At 38.0% G+C, this 16,557-nt stretch overlaps 3 protein-coding genes across 4 annotated transcripts; 2 read left to right on the top strand and 1 right to left on the bottom strand.

The window, feature by feature from the left end:
• Positions 1–77: 77 nt before the first annotated feature.
• On the bottom strand, positions 78–3,648 carry ube2kb (ubiquitin-conjugating enzyme E2Kb (UBC1 homolog, yeast)). The gene is made up of 7 exons (XM_087799734.1): positions 3,260–3,648; positions 2,209–2,302; positions 2,074–2,132; positions 1,580–1,662; positions 1,421–1,520; positions 1,217–1,345; positions 78–1,078 (listed from the first exon to the last, which is right to left on the bottom strand). Exons 1-7 carry the CDS (start codon positions 3,320–3,322, stop codon positions 1,004–1,006), a joined length of 603 nt encoding a protein of 200 aa, XP_087655860.1. The 5' UTR covers positions 3,323–3,648; the 3' UTR covers positions 78–1,003.
• Positions 3,649–5,753: 2,105 nt separating this feature from the next.
• Positions 5,754–8,891, top strand: smim14 (small integral membrane protein 14). 2 transcript variants are annotated; one of them, XM_087779312.1, is made up of 5 exons: positions 5,754–5,890; positions 6,618–6,721; positions 7,497–7,545; positions 7,700–7,851; positions 7,983–8,891. In XM_087779312.1, the coding sequence occupies exons 2-5, from the start codon at positions 6,647–6,649 to the stop codon at positions 8,019–8,021; spliced, it is 315 nt and encodes a 104-aa protein (XP_087635438.1). In that variant the 5' UTR covers positions 5,754–5,890; positions 6,618–6,646; the 3' UTR covers positions 8,022–8,891. The 2 variants fall into 2 exon arrangements, with proteins under 2 accessions (XP_087635438.1, XP_087635512.1); XM_087779386.1 differs by having other exon boundaries at positions 5,784–5,890; positions 6,599–6,721.
• Positions 8,892–9,311: 420 nt separating this feature from the next.
• Positions 9,312–14,139, top strand: map9 (microtubule-associated protein 9). The gene is made up of 12 exons (XM_087799740.1): positions 9,312–9,579; positions 9,637–9,721; positions 9,873–10,498; positions 10,565–10,634; positions 10,701–10,765; positions 10,836–10,885; positions 10,956–11,091; positions 11,162–11,248; positions 11,329–11,490; positions 13,146–13,291; positions 13,361–13,496; positions 13,568–14,139. The coding sequence occupies exons 1-12, from the start codon at positions 9,508–9,510 to the stop codon at positions 13,682–13,684; spliced, it is 1,752 nt and encodes a 583-aa protein (XP_087655866.1). The 5' UTR covers positions 9,312–9,507; the 3' UTR covers positions 13,685–14,139.
• Positions 14,140–16,557: the final 2,418 nt, after the last annotated feature.

The raw sequence follows: 16,557 nt of genomic DNA on the forward strand, positions 1-16,557 counted from the left end.
CTGCCTCGTGATGTTCTCCTGCTCACGAGTAGAGGAAAATGTTGATGCTCTGTGGTGTGACAAAGGTATGGTTCCAACTTGATTAAGGTTTTTAATCAAACATGACAGTGCCACAATAAATAACCATGCGTTTTATACAGGTGATGCTCGTTTCCATAGAAACGAGTGTATAAATCTCAACCCAACAGAAATGCAAGAGTCCGTTCATTTCTGCTTCATCATCGTGCATTTTTTTTTCCACTTTCCTTTTCTTACAAAATATAGATCCTGCCAACAGTTCAGTCTTATTCAAAATCAGTATTTACAAGTAGGGGTGACATTTGAGATTTTCAATGAAGATGTCATGCAGGGTTCCAGTCGGTGTCGACTCTTAAGATCAGAGCTTTTATTTGGCTGAGCAGTAAAGCATGTTTGGATGACAAGATATTGAAGTTTCACCTCAACATTTCAACAGCAATATTCTAGAAAAATAGATCAACCAGCCAACCATGTTGAAATCATCAAGCCATCTGGCCCAAATTAAATAAAGCAAATCAAGGTTTAATAAAATATTAAAATAAAAGGCATTTGAACCAAAGTATAAAGAAAACAAGTCCTTGTATTACTCTGAGAAATATTTCATGTTCAAAACAAACTTATCATTCAGATAAGAAAAGCATCCCCATTGTCCTTGCAAATGTACAACTTGCTATATTTACAGATGTTGAGGTGCAGATCCAGCAACCTCCTGCGGGTGAAGAAGCATTGATATTTTACACCGATCATGCAGAAGACAGTCGAGTGTTGGGTTCTTAGAGACAATTGTCTTAAACACGTGTGCAGCCTGGAGGAGTGTGAGGGGCCGGGTCCTCCTCTGGCTCTGGACTGCAGTCTTGGAAGGACAGAAAGAAGGAGCGTCTCAGAGAAAAGGGAGGGTGATGGAACGCTCGTGAGTTTGTGGACTATGGATGGGAAGTGGTGATGATGAAGCAGAACGTTTGGAATCCTCACATTTGACAGAGGCTCAGTTGTTAAGAAGCTGCTCTGTTGCCGTTTCTACATCCCAGGATTTTGATGATAAGGCCACTATAACTGCATTCTGCAAGAAGAGAAAGCAGGTTAGATCCTCGTGTGATTCATCATTTGTTCAACCATCTTCGTTTGTAAGCAGCATAAGAAACTCGAGCTTCTCAGCAATATCTATTGAGCCTTAAGGAGAATCTGTTGATGTGCTGACCTTGTCAAATCCCATGGCACAGAGTTTGTCTATTTTGCAGGTGTAGTCTGGACTGTAGACGGAGGCTCCTGCATATGTGTGAGACCAGAACTTCGCAGTCTGTTTGAACATATCCGGGTTTTGTTTATACTGAGGATGCAGAGAAAAGCAACAAACGGTAAAGACGCTTGACCTTTGGACGCATCTGAAAACCACGGATGTTACCTGGTTTGCTACAACTGCGTCTTGTGGGTCGTCTGGTTCTGCCGCGGCGAGTAGAGCCTGTAGAGACAGCAGCACTGTCCGCAGGGTCATGGCGGCCGCCCTGGTGCAACAACTGAAGTGAGTCTTTTGTCGGAGGGATGAGCTTGAACTGTAACTCACCACTGATCTTTCAAAATATCCAAACATATCGCTCCAGTCACTGAACTGATGTTTGGGTGCCAGATCTTAGTGATGAATCGCACCTGGAAGAAGACAAAATCATTTGGAGTGGAATTTAATAATGTCTCCAACATGATAATGAATTAAGGCTAAATATAAAAGTTAATTTTATTTATATCAATAGTGCTGTTGAATAACGATATCATACTGTATCGATGAAGTATTCAAGGTATGTTTTACAGTCAGGTTCTCATGCAGTCAGACACCTGCTACCTTCAAGTACAACAGTTGCGATGAGATACGTGCCAACTAAAGAATAGAATAATTCTATTAAAGATTAATGGCATGGCTTGATGGATGAAGCTTTGTGAAATTTAAAATGATGCTTAAAGGAACAGCTGGGAGAGATTTTCTTACAAAATGTTAAGATATTTTCAGTTGTTCGTAGATTAAGGCAAACTAGAACCTCAACAGACCTCGTGTTGAAACCTTACCTTGGGAGGATTGAAAGGATAAGTTTCTGGAATTTTTATCTCGAGTTGAAATCGGCCACCTTGAAAATATTAAGTAGATATTGTAAAACAACTGCTAGAAAATGCAATAATGACCTACTAGTTACTTGACAATACCTTCATACGGTGTGTCTGGAGGACCTGCTATCTCTCCTCGAAGCTCTGTAAAGTTCTCGTCCACCAAATCCACCTTAATCTGGTTTTTACTTATCTGTGCAAGACAAACACTCACGTGACACATTTCTATCCAAATATATGGACCAAAGAAGGTAAAAAAAAAAAATCTACGCAGTGGAATCATCTCACCAGCATGCAACAGGACAACATTCCAAAGTCCTAGTTTATTTAGTCCTGGAGCAGTTTCAGCTCTTCTCACCCTCATGACCTTTGACATCTTGCGTGAATCTGACATCTATGGTCACGTGTTTGAACAGCTACAACCAATCGGTTACTTATGTGACCTTTACAGCACACGTTTATTGAAGAAAAGACAGTGCGACTCTTCTTAAACTAACAGATCACTATTCACTTAAAGTATATTCTTGCTGACAAGAGTTGTTTAAAGACTACCTACGTTTCCTTAAACCATAACCCCAGAGTTAAAGTGTCCAAAACGAACTTGTAACTCAAAGTACCTTCCAACGTTCGTACTAGTTAAGTAAATGTCAGCTTGATGAAGAATGCTGTATAACGAAACTGTTGTTTGATAGAGAAAAAAAAAATACAAATAAAACAGAAATATTCCCAACTATACTTTGTAGCTCAAATTATCCTCGAAAACAATCATACAACGTAAGCAACAAACGAACAGTTTCGCATTAGCATCGCTAGCTGTTGCTGAGTTGTCAGAATTAGCTCATGCTAAACTAATGCTAAGGTATTGTTTTGAGTGACGTCCCACTGATGTACTAGAACACGTTAAGAACTATAGTGTTATTGAAACACTAACTGACTTGTTCGGGACCAAAAGTTGAAACAACAAACGCTGTTTTTTTCCGACAACAACAAGGGTGTTCGAGTCAAGCTAATGCTAGCTTCACTTGTGCAGGCCATGACAGCATCACGGCTCTGAATCGACACACGTGTGGAAGTCTCCTATTTTTAAAAAAAACCTTAAGCAACGTCAAGTTGAATGATTCATGTTAAAAGTCATTGAAATAAGATGTACCTCTTCACTTTTAATAACTTCTTTGAACTCCCTCTTGATCCTTTGGACCGCGATGTTAGCCATGGTCGCGTCAGCCGAGCTACCTGTCCAGTGTCTCCAGGGTCTCCAGGGGCCCCTCGCTGCCTCCTGCCGTCACAGGCTCTTCTGGGATCTGCTTTCGCTTTCTACTCAGTCTTGACCCGCGCGTTTAAAGCGTGTCAACATCCCTGTGCGGTGCTCGCTGGATCCAGGAAACAAAGCTGCGGCTGGAACTTTCACTGGTTCCGTCAGGATGACTCGGGTGGGTTCTGTCGTTAGCCTGATGACATTTCTGCTCGCGTGACGTTTGTTTTGCTGCAGCTCTTGAACTCAACCTCTTTTAACAATCTCGAGGTTAAAATAAAGAGAAAAAAAACAGAGCAGATTTCTGATCGTCTTTGTACTTTCAGAGGCTTTGATGGGCTTTAAAGTGCGAGGCGCTGTGATGTTACAGCTGTCAATCAAAAGACTTAAATAGTTACTTTCATGGAAACTTACAGGGGATTTTTGGACCATTTAGACTAAATTGAACTATGGAGTGCACAACATGGGACTGGATTTACTTAATTAAGTTGGCAAGATTTACATCATAGATTCAAAATTTTTGTCATTTAACATATATACACACTGTGCATCAATCTCTCTGTCAACAGTGAATTTGTCAAATCTCAAAAATGATCTCTTCAGATGCTGATGCTGTTTGTGTCTATTAAACCTATATCTGATTGATTCCATTTCATATTTAGATAAATATTATTTGGAAAAAGACAATAAATACAATTCTACCTAACCTAACCTAGACTTTAGACTTTCTTTTATTTTCATTGCACTTAAAACACAGCAGTGAAACTGGCAACGAAATTTCGTTGCTTGGCAACCGTTAAAAAACACAGCAGAGAGATGTATATATAAAAAATTATAAAAAGTATATATATATAAATATTAATAAGTTAAAAATAGTGCAATATAATATATATATATATAGCCCATTTTGTTATTATTTGTCATGCATACTGATGGAAAATGATATGCAAAATGCTACAATATATACAAATAGAAATATAACATCTGCTGTCAACTAGTGTATGTGAAAGTTAAAGTTGACTCTAAACTAAAACGGATAAAACCGGAGTCCGTTTCCGTCGCTCCAACACGACGTCACCTCCGGGTCTTAATACTTTGCTTTATGGAGAAAAAAGGATCAATTCAGAGTGTACGGTCGTTTATTCACCGCTTCAAAACAAACAAACATACAAACTTTTACGATCGATCGGACTCGCTCTTTGCCGGCAGCTGTACAGGTCAATAGCTCCAGGAAAGACGGTCTTGCGTTATGGGTCGTCTCTACATTTAAGGGAAAGTTTCCTGTCCAGGGGGCGTCTGTTCCGGGGCAGTGGTTCTTTGATGTTAGTTGCTGTTTCGAGTCACCTGGAGAGCAACATCCTTGCTTCCCTGTTGTGTGGGCGGATTCCTTTGTCTTCCAGCCCCCCTCTTTTGGGTGTGTTCCGTGTTGCCCTTTTGTTTCACGTCCACAGGTGTGAACAGAGCAGACAGACAGTCCTTCATTAAATCGCTGAATAATCTCTAGTCTGTTTCAAGCTACCCTTGACACAGTGTATATCAGTATGAAAGTGAAATGTTGGTTGTGAATGTGTATTTAAACGTTTAAGCTCTTAGATGAGGCTAGTATTTTATACTCTATATTTTGATCATCTTTTTAGCATTAATTTAACTTATGGCGTGTACGTATAGTGTAGAATAATTTCCAATCTAACAAAACCATGATCCGAAGTCTCTTTATTGAGCTTTATTTTTAAAAAGGATAAGCCAAGAGGCCTTCTTCTCTTATATGGACACAAACTTTGGATTTGAAAGGGTGCTTAGACTCTTCTTGTATGTGAGCTCAGTCATTCGGGAGAGACTTGGTGCTTGTTTTTTGGATTTATTTTTTATGAAAAATTGCTGTATTTGCTGTGGCTATTGGAAAAAAAACAATTTCAATAAAGTTCTACCTTACCATACGTTGTTTTTTTGTTTTTTCTAGTTACTTATTGTGAATCTTATCTTTTTTCATTCTTGCGGCCCTTTGACTGTATTTATGCGGCCCTCGTAATGTCAAAGTATGATTATGTATAAATGGTTCTAATGCATTAAACAGTGTATTTTGTATTTATTATTCATTTACATTCTCACAAAACACTTATTTACCTTTCCCCCCTTTTTATGTGTCATTTTTGGAGTATATATTAATCCCTCAAAATATATTTTTTAAGTTGGTTGAAGAAATGTTTTGAAAAAAACTCATATGTACAAGAATAAAATTGCAGTTTATTGAACTTAATAAATGTCACGGTCTAATGACGAATGTCCTTTAAGGTTGAAACGTTGTGCAAAAATGTGGTTGGAGGAGCTTCACGTCAATCACACTCAAAAACCAATAACAATAAAGCTTCTCTTAGCTAACTCCCCTCCCACGTGGTCTTCGTCAGCGTACCCGGATGTGAATCGCGCTGGGTTGTTCACGTGTTATAAACAAACACAAATGAATGTCTGCGGCTTCTTTTCATGAATCTGCTCTTTGGACACTTTGGTCCATAAGTAGCTGTAAAGCAAGTAAGTATTATTTTTGTTTTTGGTGACATACTTCACGTGACGTTACGATCCGTGTGTTCGTGTTTGTTTATATCGGTAAAACCAGCTTCACAGACGTTAGCTTGAAACTATGTTATATAGAATTAGAGTTAAAACATAATCTTTCTTTGTTTCTTAAAGTTCGTACGATAGTAAAACAAAAATACTGATGCCAGCGTTTGATTGACAGACTGTAGAGTTGCAAACACAGAAGTTGCGATGAAGACGAAGTCATAGGTTATACTTTAGTTGTAAATAAAGGTCTAAACGACGTTTGTTTACATGAATATCAACAAAACAAACCATCTAAGGAACCTGAGTAGCATTTTATTGGTAAACATTTGTTGCATGAGTGTCTGGTTACTGAGCTTCACCATCTTTTTCTGACTACCAGTAAAATAATAGAATTGAAGTTATTTATTAGATTCTGTGTTGTTTTACAAGAAGAACACTTTAAAATGCAAACATATTTGAAACTATATTGAGGATGTTGGACTATAAGTTTTAAAATATTTGTTCATTTTTGTGCCATCTTATATCTGTGTATCAGTGCTGTTGTGAACCACAGAACCTGACACCTGCCTTTGGGCTGGGATGGGTAATAGAAGTAAAGTGTGAACTCCTCCCACTTATGTCTGACTGTCTTGAAGAAGTCTATTCATGCGAGGTCTACTTTCCTTACAACTGCAGTTTCATATCCTGCTTCCAGGTTGACGTACATACTCAGGTGAAGCGACCATGGCAGAGGGAGGCTTCGACCCGTGCGAGTGCATCTGTTCCCACGAGCATGCAATGAAGCGACTTCTCAACCTGGTGAGTGGGACACGACTAGATAGTTCAAACTCAGGAAAAGCTCATGTTTATTGAGAACTTAAGAGGGGAGATAAAATACTGCATTCCCAGTAAGATGCGCCCAAACGTCCGGGTCTTTGTCACCACATCCTGAATCCCGTTTGGTGTTGACTTAGTCAGCCTTGTTGATGCAGGCTTTTGGACAAGAGGCAAAATGATGACGCTGGATAACATTTGTGTTGAAGTGAAACCTGTAAAACCACATTCGCAAAAAGTGTTGCACTAGAAACTGTATTGATTGTCAGGAGGTGTATTACGTTTTTATCAAAGAAGTTAAATGTTTCTCCTCATAAACTTTTCAAATAGATATAATTTCAGGAAAAAATTAGATAAAAATATCGACAACTGTTTTCCCAGATTGATCAATCAATCATTTTCATTTGTTTCAGAGAAGCTTCACGTCTTGTTCTTTTTGCTATTTGTCACGTCGTTATGATCACGCAGCAAGAACTTGTTGTTCCAGCAGGTCATTCTCAACTTGCACTCTGCAACATGTAGTATGTCGACGGTTTTCAAATAGGTCAAATTCTACTTTCTTATTCATCTTATGTCTCTTACCCTTTTTTAAAATCTTTTTAGTATATCTTTTTTGAGTATTGTTTAAGCGCTTTGTGACCCTGTTCTAGAAAAGCGCTCTATAAATATAAATTACTTACTGACTTACTTACTTATCCATCAAGAAGTACATTATTCTATCTCTTTCCTTCTTATAATCCATCTTTACATTCATTCTCAGCTCCGGCAGGCTCAGTCGTACTGCACAGACACAGAGTGCCTTTTGGAATGTGAGTATAATCATTGGTGCCATGACTGCAGGTCCAGGCAACTGTATCTATTCTGTGAATATGATAAACGTATAGATCCGTCCAGATCTGCTGCTGTGTAAAGTCTTGTGGTTGTTACAGTGTCACGGCTCATATAAACTGTTGTTTTGCACAGTGCCCGGTCCAAGTGGGTCGGTGGGAGGAAGTGACTCAGGCTTCTGGATGCTTCTGATGGGATGGATGGTTCTGGCTCTACTTCTGTTCCTGCTGCGTCCCGCAAGTCTGCGACGGCCTCGTGCGACAGCCAAACTCAGGGGACCAAACAATGTCAGTAGATCAATCTTCTTACATTTCTTTTACACATGCACATGACAACGTTTTTCAACACTTCAAATGTTTTGTAATGTGAGCTTGAGTTTAAAGGTTCTGACTTTTACTTCCTCAATTTTGCATTGCAGAACGATCAACGAGAACCACCTGCGCCACCTGTTGACTAGAGGTTGACCCTACACCTCAATTTAAGTCCTACTCTTGAGTTATCAAAGCTGCTGCTGTGTCAGGGCAAAGAAAACTCGTAATATAATTATGTTTTTATAGCCTGAAATATTTAACAGAGGAGACTACATACCTTATATCAACTGAATATCTCTGTTACACTGCAGGAAGACTTCTTGGAACTGATGCAAGTTCTATCTATGTATTCTTAGGCTTCTTCCAATGGTCCATAAATCATGAAAATTTGAAGAATGATCAAATACTGTATACTGAGGAGGAGTTTTACATAACATTTTAGATAGTTGAAGTGGGACCTTGAATGATAGTTGTTATTCCAGTTTTTAGGTTTTTTTGCACATTTGTTTTTTTTTATAATCAGGTTTAGTTTAGAGATAACCTTCAATGAATGACCGGCCGTTGTTTCACTAGATTTCTATTAATTATTGTCAGAATGTTACAATATAATGGTTCTCTCTGGCTCACCTGGTTTTGTTTGGTCAGCACTTTAAGTATTAATGTCATGTTATAATTGCTATACCTAAGACGGTTACCATTTACGTTTATTACCTTCTTTTTATATTTAAATCTCTTGGGCAGTTAAATAAAGAAGTTGAGCTAAAAGATTTGGTTCTGTGAACATGACTCCTGGGCTGTTCCATTAGCCGATGTGTTGAAGACAAGCTTAGAGATTTTGAGATGAATATTCACTGAGGTCAACATGGAGGGTACTGAGTATTAAAACTCAATTTATTGTGTTGAGCTTTCAATGTATCTGTGGTCTTTCTTTTTTATTAAAAGGGCTTCAATTGTGCACTTTCCTTGTAAAAAAAAAAAAAAAAAAACTTTAAATAAACAGCAAGATTTGTTTCTTTGTCTCAGTGTTTGAATATTAACTAATACCAGTTAGTTATTTTTCAGCTAACATTGGTTCGCCTGCATTATTTAAGTTTTTAAAATCCACTCTAATTATGAATATTTAAAATTGAATAAGATTAAAACATTTTGTTTACCTAATGCGCCACTACTTTTAATTTTTTTTAAATAGCTTTAATCCTATTTCGTTAAAAGTGAAAAATAATAAAGTATATTAGTCTTGTTATTAAAAAGAATAAAAAAACAAAACATTTTAGCACTGTGTCATTTTAGTAATCATTTAAGGAATTGGTTATTTTTCATATAAAACCAAAAGACATCGCGCGATGAGTCGTTGTGGCGCATGCGCATTGCGGATAACGGAAATCAGCGTCTCCATAGGTAACCATCAACAAGAGCGTAAATCTGTTGCTGCTAAGACTTTTGGGGAAGAACGTCCTTTTATTTAAAAGTTGACCAATAGTAACGATTATATTCAAGTTTAAAAAAATATGTGAGTCCTGTCAAACATAAACAACTACCATATCAACAAGATGTTCATCGTTCAGACGTTTTAGATGCTAGTTTAAGATAGCACGCTAACTGTCAACAACGGAAGTGGTTTCGCTTCTCAACATGAAGAATGAAGAGTTTGAAACACTTGCTCACACGAAGAGCCCGAAGACCGCCAAACGGACCACGTTTCAGGTATGATAGGATTTTAAGCGTTCAGAAAATTTAAAGTTTAATCGATTGTCCTCCTAGGATGAACTCATGGCTGCTCTGCACGCTAGAAAAAATAAAACGGATCTAAACTCGTATCCAGACGATTTCGACGAAGATGAAGACGGTGAGTGGTGTTTTATTTTTTACTTGATTTTTATTTTTATTTATAGAAGTGTTTGACTTCAACGTTTGAGCACTTTTCACCAGTGCTGACTAATAAATAAGAAGTATTTTTGCCTATTTGTATTGATGTGCTTTTCTCTATCTCTTGTCAGATTTTTTAAATGAGCTTCTCAAGTCAAGTACACATCCGACCGATGCATCTGAGGCACAGAGGAATAAAGCTAAAATGGATGATTTTGATCTATCAGAGGATGAGGTGAAGCACAATAAATCAAAACGAGTTTCCTTCCTTAAAAGTGCAAGAAATCCCTCGCCTCCTCAGGAGCGAGAGCTGGTGGCGACGGGTGACTCTGTAGTGTCTCCTGACCATGAACGGGACGACCTTGAATCTGATTTCAAACATCATTTGCCAAATGTCGGTGGAGATGGAAAGCAGTTTGAAAGTGATGGTTTGGAGTCCACCACTCAAGAATCTCAAAGATCCTTGAAATCTGAGAGTGATCTGGAGGAGGGAACAGAAAGACATCCTGGAGAAAGCTCTGCCACAAGTGATCATGAACATCTTCCTCCAGAGAGTCAGATCTCAACGCCGCCTCGACCCAAACCACGACAGAGACACCTTGCGATTAACAAGCACACAGCAGAGAAAACATTTGATGTACCGGACTCCCTGGACACCAGCAGGCCGCAAACATCCACTGAATCCCTGGATGCATCGAGCACTGTGCCTCAGGTCTCGTCTCCTGACAGGATCTCAGCCAAAAGCTGCAGTCCACAAGTGAGATGACCCATTTAAAACATTCAGCCCTGAAAGTTTTTATCTAATCGTTGTGTCCCGCTATAGTTGACAGATGAGGAATCTGAAGAGTCAGATCAAATGACCAGTTGCGAAGTCGTTCCTGGCTTATCTGGAGGTGATTATTAACCATTAAGATATTTTACTTGTTTGGCTTGTTAAACAGTTTTCTTTCTTTTTCTAGATGCATCCACTTCTAAAGAGAGCAAAGACTTGTTGAAGATTTCAACATCATTTAATGTCCCCCTTGTACGTTGTTGTTGTTGTTGATGATGTTGATATTAAGTTTCATTTATATCTAATACCTCCTTTTTTCCAGAGCAAGTCCGCTGAGAATGTTACATTTGATTTTGGAAAATCAAGTAGGGGGTAAGTTGATATCTATGAATGGACATTTATTGTTAACATTAATTCCTTTGGCTCTGCTGTAAATGTACAGTGCGCGGCCAAGATCCTCTCACAAGTTCCACAGTGTAGAATCAAAGTATTTGGGTTCGCTTAAACTTTTGGACTCAAAAGTACCACACGATTGTCCGGCAAAGGAAGCAGATTCCCTGAGAGCAACCATTTACCAGGCGAGTGTGAGAGTGACGCAGGTTTTGTTATTCTTGTTTTAAAGACTCTAATCATCTTCATCATGAGCAGGAATGGCTGCGGAAGAAAGAGCAAAAGTCCAGGGAAAGTTTGGAGTTATCAAGGAAGGAGAAGCTTTTAAGTCGGGAAAAGAAAAAGGTAAATTAATCAGCGGACAATAGACTAAATTTCTGCCCAGGAGTAAACATTTGGCCCTATTGTAACACTCAAATAAACAGGAAGAGGAACTGAAAAGAGCCGATGCTGCTGCCTCTTATGAAGCCTGGAAGCAGAAGAAAGCAGAGAGTCTGAAGGCGCAATTTAGAGAGAAACAATGTATGATGGAAAAAGAAAAACAAAACTTGGAAGACAATAAAGAGAAAAGAAAGTCTTCAAAACAGGTATATGCATTTATATAATATCCCTCTATATATACAGGTCCTTCTCAAAAAATTAGCATATTGTGATAAAGTTCAATATTTTCTGTAATGTACTGATAAACATTAGACTTTCATATATTTTAGATTCATTACACACAACTGAAGTAGTTCAAGCCTTTTATTGTTTTAATATTGATGATTTTGGCAAAAAAGTTAGCATATTTCATCCGACCAATAAAAGAAAAGTGTTTTTAATACAAAAAAGTTAAACTTCAAATAATTATGTTCAGTTATGCACTCAATACTTGGTCGGGAATCCTTTCGCAGAAATGACTGCTTCAATGCGGCGTGGCATGGAGGCAATCAGCCTGTGGCACTGCTGAGGTGTTACGGAGGCCCGGGATGCTTCGATCACAGATTCTCTATGGGGTTCAGGTCAGGAGAGTTGGCAGGCCAATTGAGCACAGTAATACCATGGTCAGTAAACCATTTACTAGTGGTTTTGGCACTGTGAGCAGGTGCCAGGTCTTGTTGAAAAATGAAATCTTCATCTCCATAAAGCTTTTCAGCAGATGGAAGCATGAAGTGCTCCAAAATCTCCTGATAGCTAGCTGCATTGACCCTGCCTTTGATAAAACACAGCTGACATGGCACCCCAGACCATCACTGACTGTGGGTACTTGACACTGGACTTCAGGCATTTTGGCATTTCCTTCTCCCCAGTCTTCCTCCAGACTCTGGCACCTTGATTTCCGAATGACATGCAAAATTTGCTTTCATCCGAAAAAAGTACTTTGGACCACTGAGCAACAGTCCAGTGCTGCTTCTCTGTAGCCCAGGTCAGGCACTTCTGCCGCTGTTTCTGGTTCAAAAGTGGCTTGACCTGGGGAATGCGGCACCTGTAGCCCATTTCTTGCACACGCCTGTGCACGGTGGCTCTGGATGTTTCTACTCCAGACTCAGTCCACTGCTTCCGCAGGTCCCCCAAGGTCTGGAATCGGCCCTTCTCCACAATCCTCCTCAGGGTCCGGTCACCTCTTCTGGTTGTGCAGCGTTTTCTGCCACACTTTTTCCTTCCCACAGACTTCCCACTGAGGTGCCTTGATACAGCACTCTGGGAACAGCCTATTCGCTCAGAAATGTCTTTCTGTGTCTTACCCTCTTGCTTGAGGGTGTCAACGATGGCCTTCTGGACAGCAGTCAGGTCGGCAGTCTTACCCATGATTGCAGTTTTGAGTAATGAACCAGGCCGGGAGTTTTTAAAAGCCTCCGGAATCTTTTGCAGGTGTTTAGAGTTAATTAGTTAATTCAGATGATTAGGTTAAGAGCTCGTTTAGAATACCTTTTCATGATATGCTAATTTTTTGAGATAGGAATTTGGGGTTTTCTTGAGCTGTATGCCAAAATCATCAGTATTAACAACAAAAGACCTGAAATATTTCAGTTGGTGTGCAATGAATCTAAAATATATGAAAGTTCAATTATTATCATTACATTATGGATAATAATCAACTTTATCACAATATGCTAATTTTTTGAGAAGGACCTGTATATATACTGTATATATATAATATTTTTTTGAATGAATGAATATTGGTAAACAATCTGAGGTTCTAAACGAGTGAGGACGGCAATAATTCAAAATATTTTCTGTTTCTTTTCTGTTGTGGTGGCAGATGTTTGAACAGTGGAAGAAAGAGCGAGAAAATATCCTCAAAGAAAAGTACAGAAAGCAAAAAGAAGCCGACAAAAGTTGTCAGTTAAAAAAACAAGAAGAAGAGGAGGAACTGATGAGGAATCGCAAAATTGCTTTTTCTAGCTGGTAAGTGGAAAAATGTGTTTTAATGACTTATTTTTGGTCGGGTAAACTTTTCTTCCTCACCTGCTACAGGTATGAAAAGAAGAAAAATGTCATCCATCATCAGGTCGCTACAGAACGCAAGCAGGGCAGAAATAAAGAAGAGGAAGAGAGGTACATAAAGGAGGAGAAAGATAGAAACGCCATAGAGATCTACGAGCAGTGGCTGGTGAGTGCACACATATCTGACGAGGTACAATTTATTGATATGTGATTATTGTTGTTATTTTCCTAAAATAGGCCAGAAAAGATCTGGAAAAAAGAAGAAGAAAAAATGAACGGCATATAAGAGAGATTTTGCAAGACAGTCCTCCCCCTCCCTGGAGTCCCCCCAACAAGACCACCTCATTAAGATAGCCCTGAAGAATGTTTTTTAAATGCACTTAATTGTTATTTATTTAGGGTAAACTTTATTCTTGTCACTAAGAAGAGGGCTGTAGAGCATCACCTTCAAGTCTGTGACAATTGTTCTTAAACTGTTTTTTTTTTTTAAACTTGTTTGCACATTATTTAATGACTTTTATTTTCATTTCAGTCACTAGCAATGAAACAAGATGAATCTTTCTGAGGTCAGATGAAGACAGATTTAACATCGTAACATAATAAAACATAAGAAATACATGTAGTTGTAATTACTACTACATATCCATCTTGTAAGAAATGGATGTATTTTTAGTCTTAGGATACACTTTATTTAAAAACTTTATGGCATTTAAGTATCTGGTTGATCCAACTTAAGGTGTATAGTCTGCTATGGTTTGTGTACTTAATAATGCTGGTGTGTTTGTATTATATAAAGTTTTTTTTCAGTTTTCTGTGTAGTCTTCTTCTTCCTATCATAATGCCTTTTCTTTAGGAAACATGAGTCATCAGTTTAGAAGTACAAACTTCTACTTCTAAGGACAAGGAATGTTGCCTCGCAGTGACAGTAAACCAATCACTACATGTTAATTGCTGCTGTAATTCTGAAAACAAGCTACAACAGAGACAAATACTTCCGCTTTACAACTTCGTCTCACCTCAGTGTCCTCAGGGAATTTAACTCCCACATGCTGTTTTAGCTTTCACTGCTTTGTTGTTATTTATTGAAGGAGCATTTTGTGACAGCGATCCAGATGTTTTTAAATGATAACATACAATAAGTCTACAAATCCTGTCCTATCCGGGTTCTTTACATCATTGATGGTTCTCTGCCCTTTTAATAATGTTTCATTTTTTTCTCCTTAACTATGACTCCCTTTATCTTGTAAGCGTGATAAATGAGTGTGAGTCAATTTAAGAGCATATACAGTACTGTGCAAAAGTTTTAGGCAGGTGTGAAAAAATGCTGTAAACTAAGAATAAGTGTTATAGTAAAAAAAAGTGTAGAATAAATTATTTATCAATTAACAAAATGCAGTGAATGAACAGAAGGGAAATGTCAATCAGTATTTGGTGTGACCACCCTTGAAATTGATGATCATTAGAAACTGTTTGGTATAATTGGTTGAGCATACACTTCACTGGAATCCTACAAAATGTGTGCAAATGTACCAATAAGAATTTATGCTGGTTTGAAGACAAATATTGATTTGATTTAGATTTCTCTTTTGTTCGCTCACTTTGAATTTTGTAAATTGATAAAAATTAACAATTATAATTTATATTTTCGAAAGCATTCTTAGTTTACAGAATTTTTTCCACACCTGCCTAAAACTTTTGCACAGAGCTGGATGTCCATAGATAAAGATATTGAACTGGTGAATGACAATCTTACCTTGTTATCTGAGCTGTTCCACATCTGTCTCTGATAGTCTTTCAAAAGCTTGATGGATCGTACACTTATTGTTTATTTTGTTTAATCCAAATACCTCATATCTTTAGCATTATTTAAGCATAACAATCATATTAATAATGTTCGTCTGCTATCCACAAAATAAGTCAAACTGGTGACAGCAATAAATAGAATATTATACATATGGTGTTTAGCATCACTTGATACCTTCACAAGTATAGTATAGAATCTGGGCTCAGGTAGAATAAGGTTTGTCTCTCTGGAAGTCAGTGTGATGGTGCTTTGTCACTGGTACGACACATCCTCAGTGTTTTGGACCAGAGTCTCAGCGTGTTTCATCCTTTGATGCCAACACACCTTCACCTGAGGCTGATCAGACCTGGGTGTGTGTTGTGTGCTGGTGGCTCCATGTTCTGCTTTACCCTGCAGCCCACCTTGACTGGATGTGCAAAACAATTTCTTATTGGTTCAGTCAGAGACACCTCTGGAGATGATAGTGGAGATGGCGAGGATCGAAGGCACATCCAGGGGTGCCACTGAAGAAGCAGTAAGTGTATATATGTATGTAAGGTAAGGTAAGGTAAAACTTTATTGTATGTATGTATGTGTGACTGTAAGTAAGTAAGTAAGTCATTTGTATTTATCTAGCGCTTTTCCAGACGAGGGTCACAAAGCACTTAAACAATCAAAACAATACTCACTAAAATATATAATATATAAATGCATGTGTCATTTTTCAAGGGAGTAATTATCTGTATATTCATATGTAAATATTACGTGGTGAGAGTGCTGACTTTTGTTTTTACATGTACGGCCATAATGCATGTCTGTGGCAAAATAAACAATTGTCATGAAAATACCTAAACTGATGTGACGCGCATGATTGGCTGTAAGTACGTCCAAGTAGCTCAGCACTAGTGGCACTGTTATCCCTGCATTAATGTTGAATTTAAAAGGTTTCACATTGTTTAATATTGAAATTAATATTTCAAATTTTTTATATTGAATTTAAAAGGCTTCAATTTGTTTTGCATTGAATTTAAATGGGGAATTAAAAAATATTAAATAATTGAAAATAAAATATAACAAATTCAACCTTTCAATATTTAAGATGTTAAATTTAACCAATCAATATTTGACATGTTAAGTTCAACCATTCAATATTTTGATGGCACTGATATACTTAATATAAATTGTCCTCCTTCCACACAGACACTACAGATGTGCGGGACATGATGTGACTTGGTGGTCTGTCAAGATTTCGGAAGTAATTCCCTGTATGAAGTGTGTGTTTTTTTGTGTATCTCTGAAGTTGTGAACTTTTCATTCAAGTGACCATGTGAAGTGTACATGTTAAATGTGTGTTAAATCATGAATACATCTATCTTCTGCCACTTACTTACTGCTCTAGTAGAAGAACTCACATTTCTCCGATCCTTCAAACTTTTTCACTGGC

This window comes from Callionymus lyra, chromosome 1 (genome assembly GCF_982586985.1).
Source record: "Callionymus lyra chromosome 1, fCalLyr1.hap1.1, whole genome shotgun sequence".
Taxonomy (NCBI): Eukaryota; Metazoa; Chordata; class Actinopteri; order Syngnathiformes; family Callionymidae; genus Callionymus; species Callionymus lyra.

Bases quoted from the DNA above. Each gene is read 5' to 3' on its own strand.
- map9 (XM_087799740.1), top strand. From the start codon at position 9,508: ATGAAGAATGAAGAGTTTGAAACACTTGCTCACACGAAGAGCCCGAAG. The intron at 10,635-10,700 runs GTGATTATTAAC...TTCTTTTTCTAG, and splicing joins CGTTCCTGGCTTATCTGGAG to ATGCATCCACTTCTAAAGAG. The intron at 10,886-10,955 runs GTAAGTTGATAT...GTAAATGTACAG, and splicing joins TTTGGAAAATCAAGTAGGGG to TGCGCGGCCAAGATCCTCTC.
- smim14 (XM_087779312.1), top strand. From the start codon at position 6,647: ATGGCAGAGGGAGGCTTCGACCCGTGCGAGTGCATCTGTTCCCACGAG. The intron at 6,722-7,496 runs GTGAGTGGGACA...ATTCATTCTCAG, and splicing joins TGAAGCGACTTCTCAACCTG to CTCCGGCAGGCTCAGTCGTA. The intron at 7,546-7,699 runs GTGAGTATAATC...TGTTTTGCACAG, and splicing joins CACAGAGTGCCTTTTGGAAT to TGCCCGGTCCAAGTGGGTCG.
- ube2kb (XM_087799734.1), bottom strand. From the start codon at position 3,322: ATGGCTAACATCGCGGTCCAAAGGATCAAGAGGGAGTTCAAAGAAGTT. The intron at 2,303-3,259 runs GTACATCTTATT...TGTCTTGCACAG, and splicing joins AAGTTATTAAAAGTGAAGAG to ATAAGTAAAAACCAGATTAA. The intron at 1,663-2,073 runs GTAAGGTTTCAA...GTCTTCTTCCAG, and splicing joins ATCCTTTCAATCCTCCCAAG to GTGCGATTCATCACTAAGAT.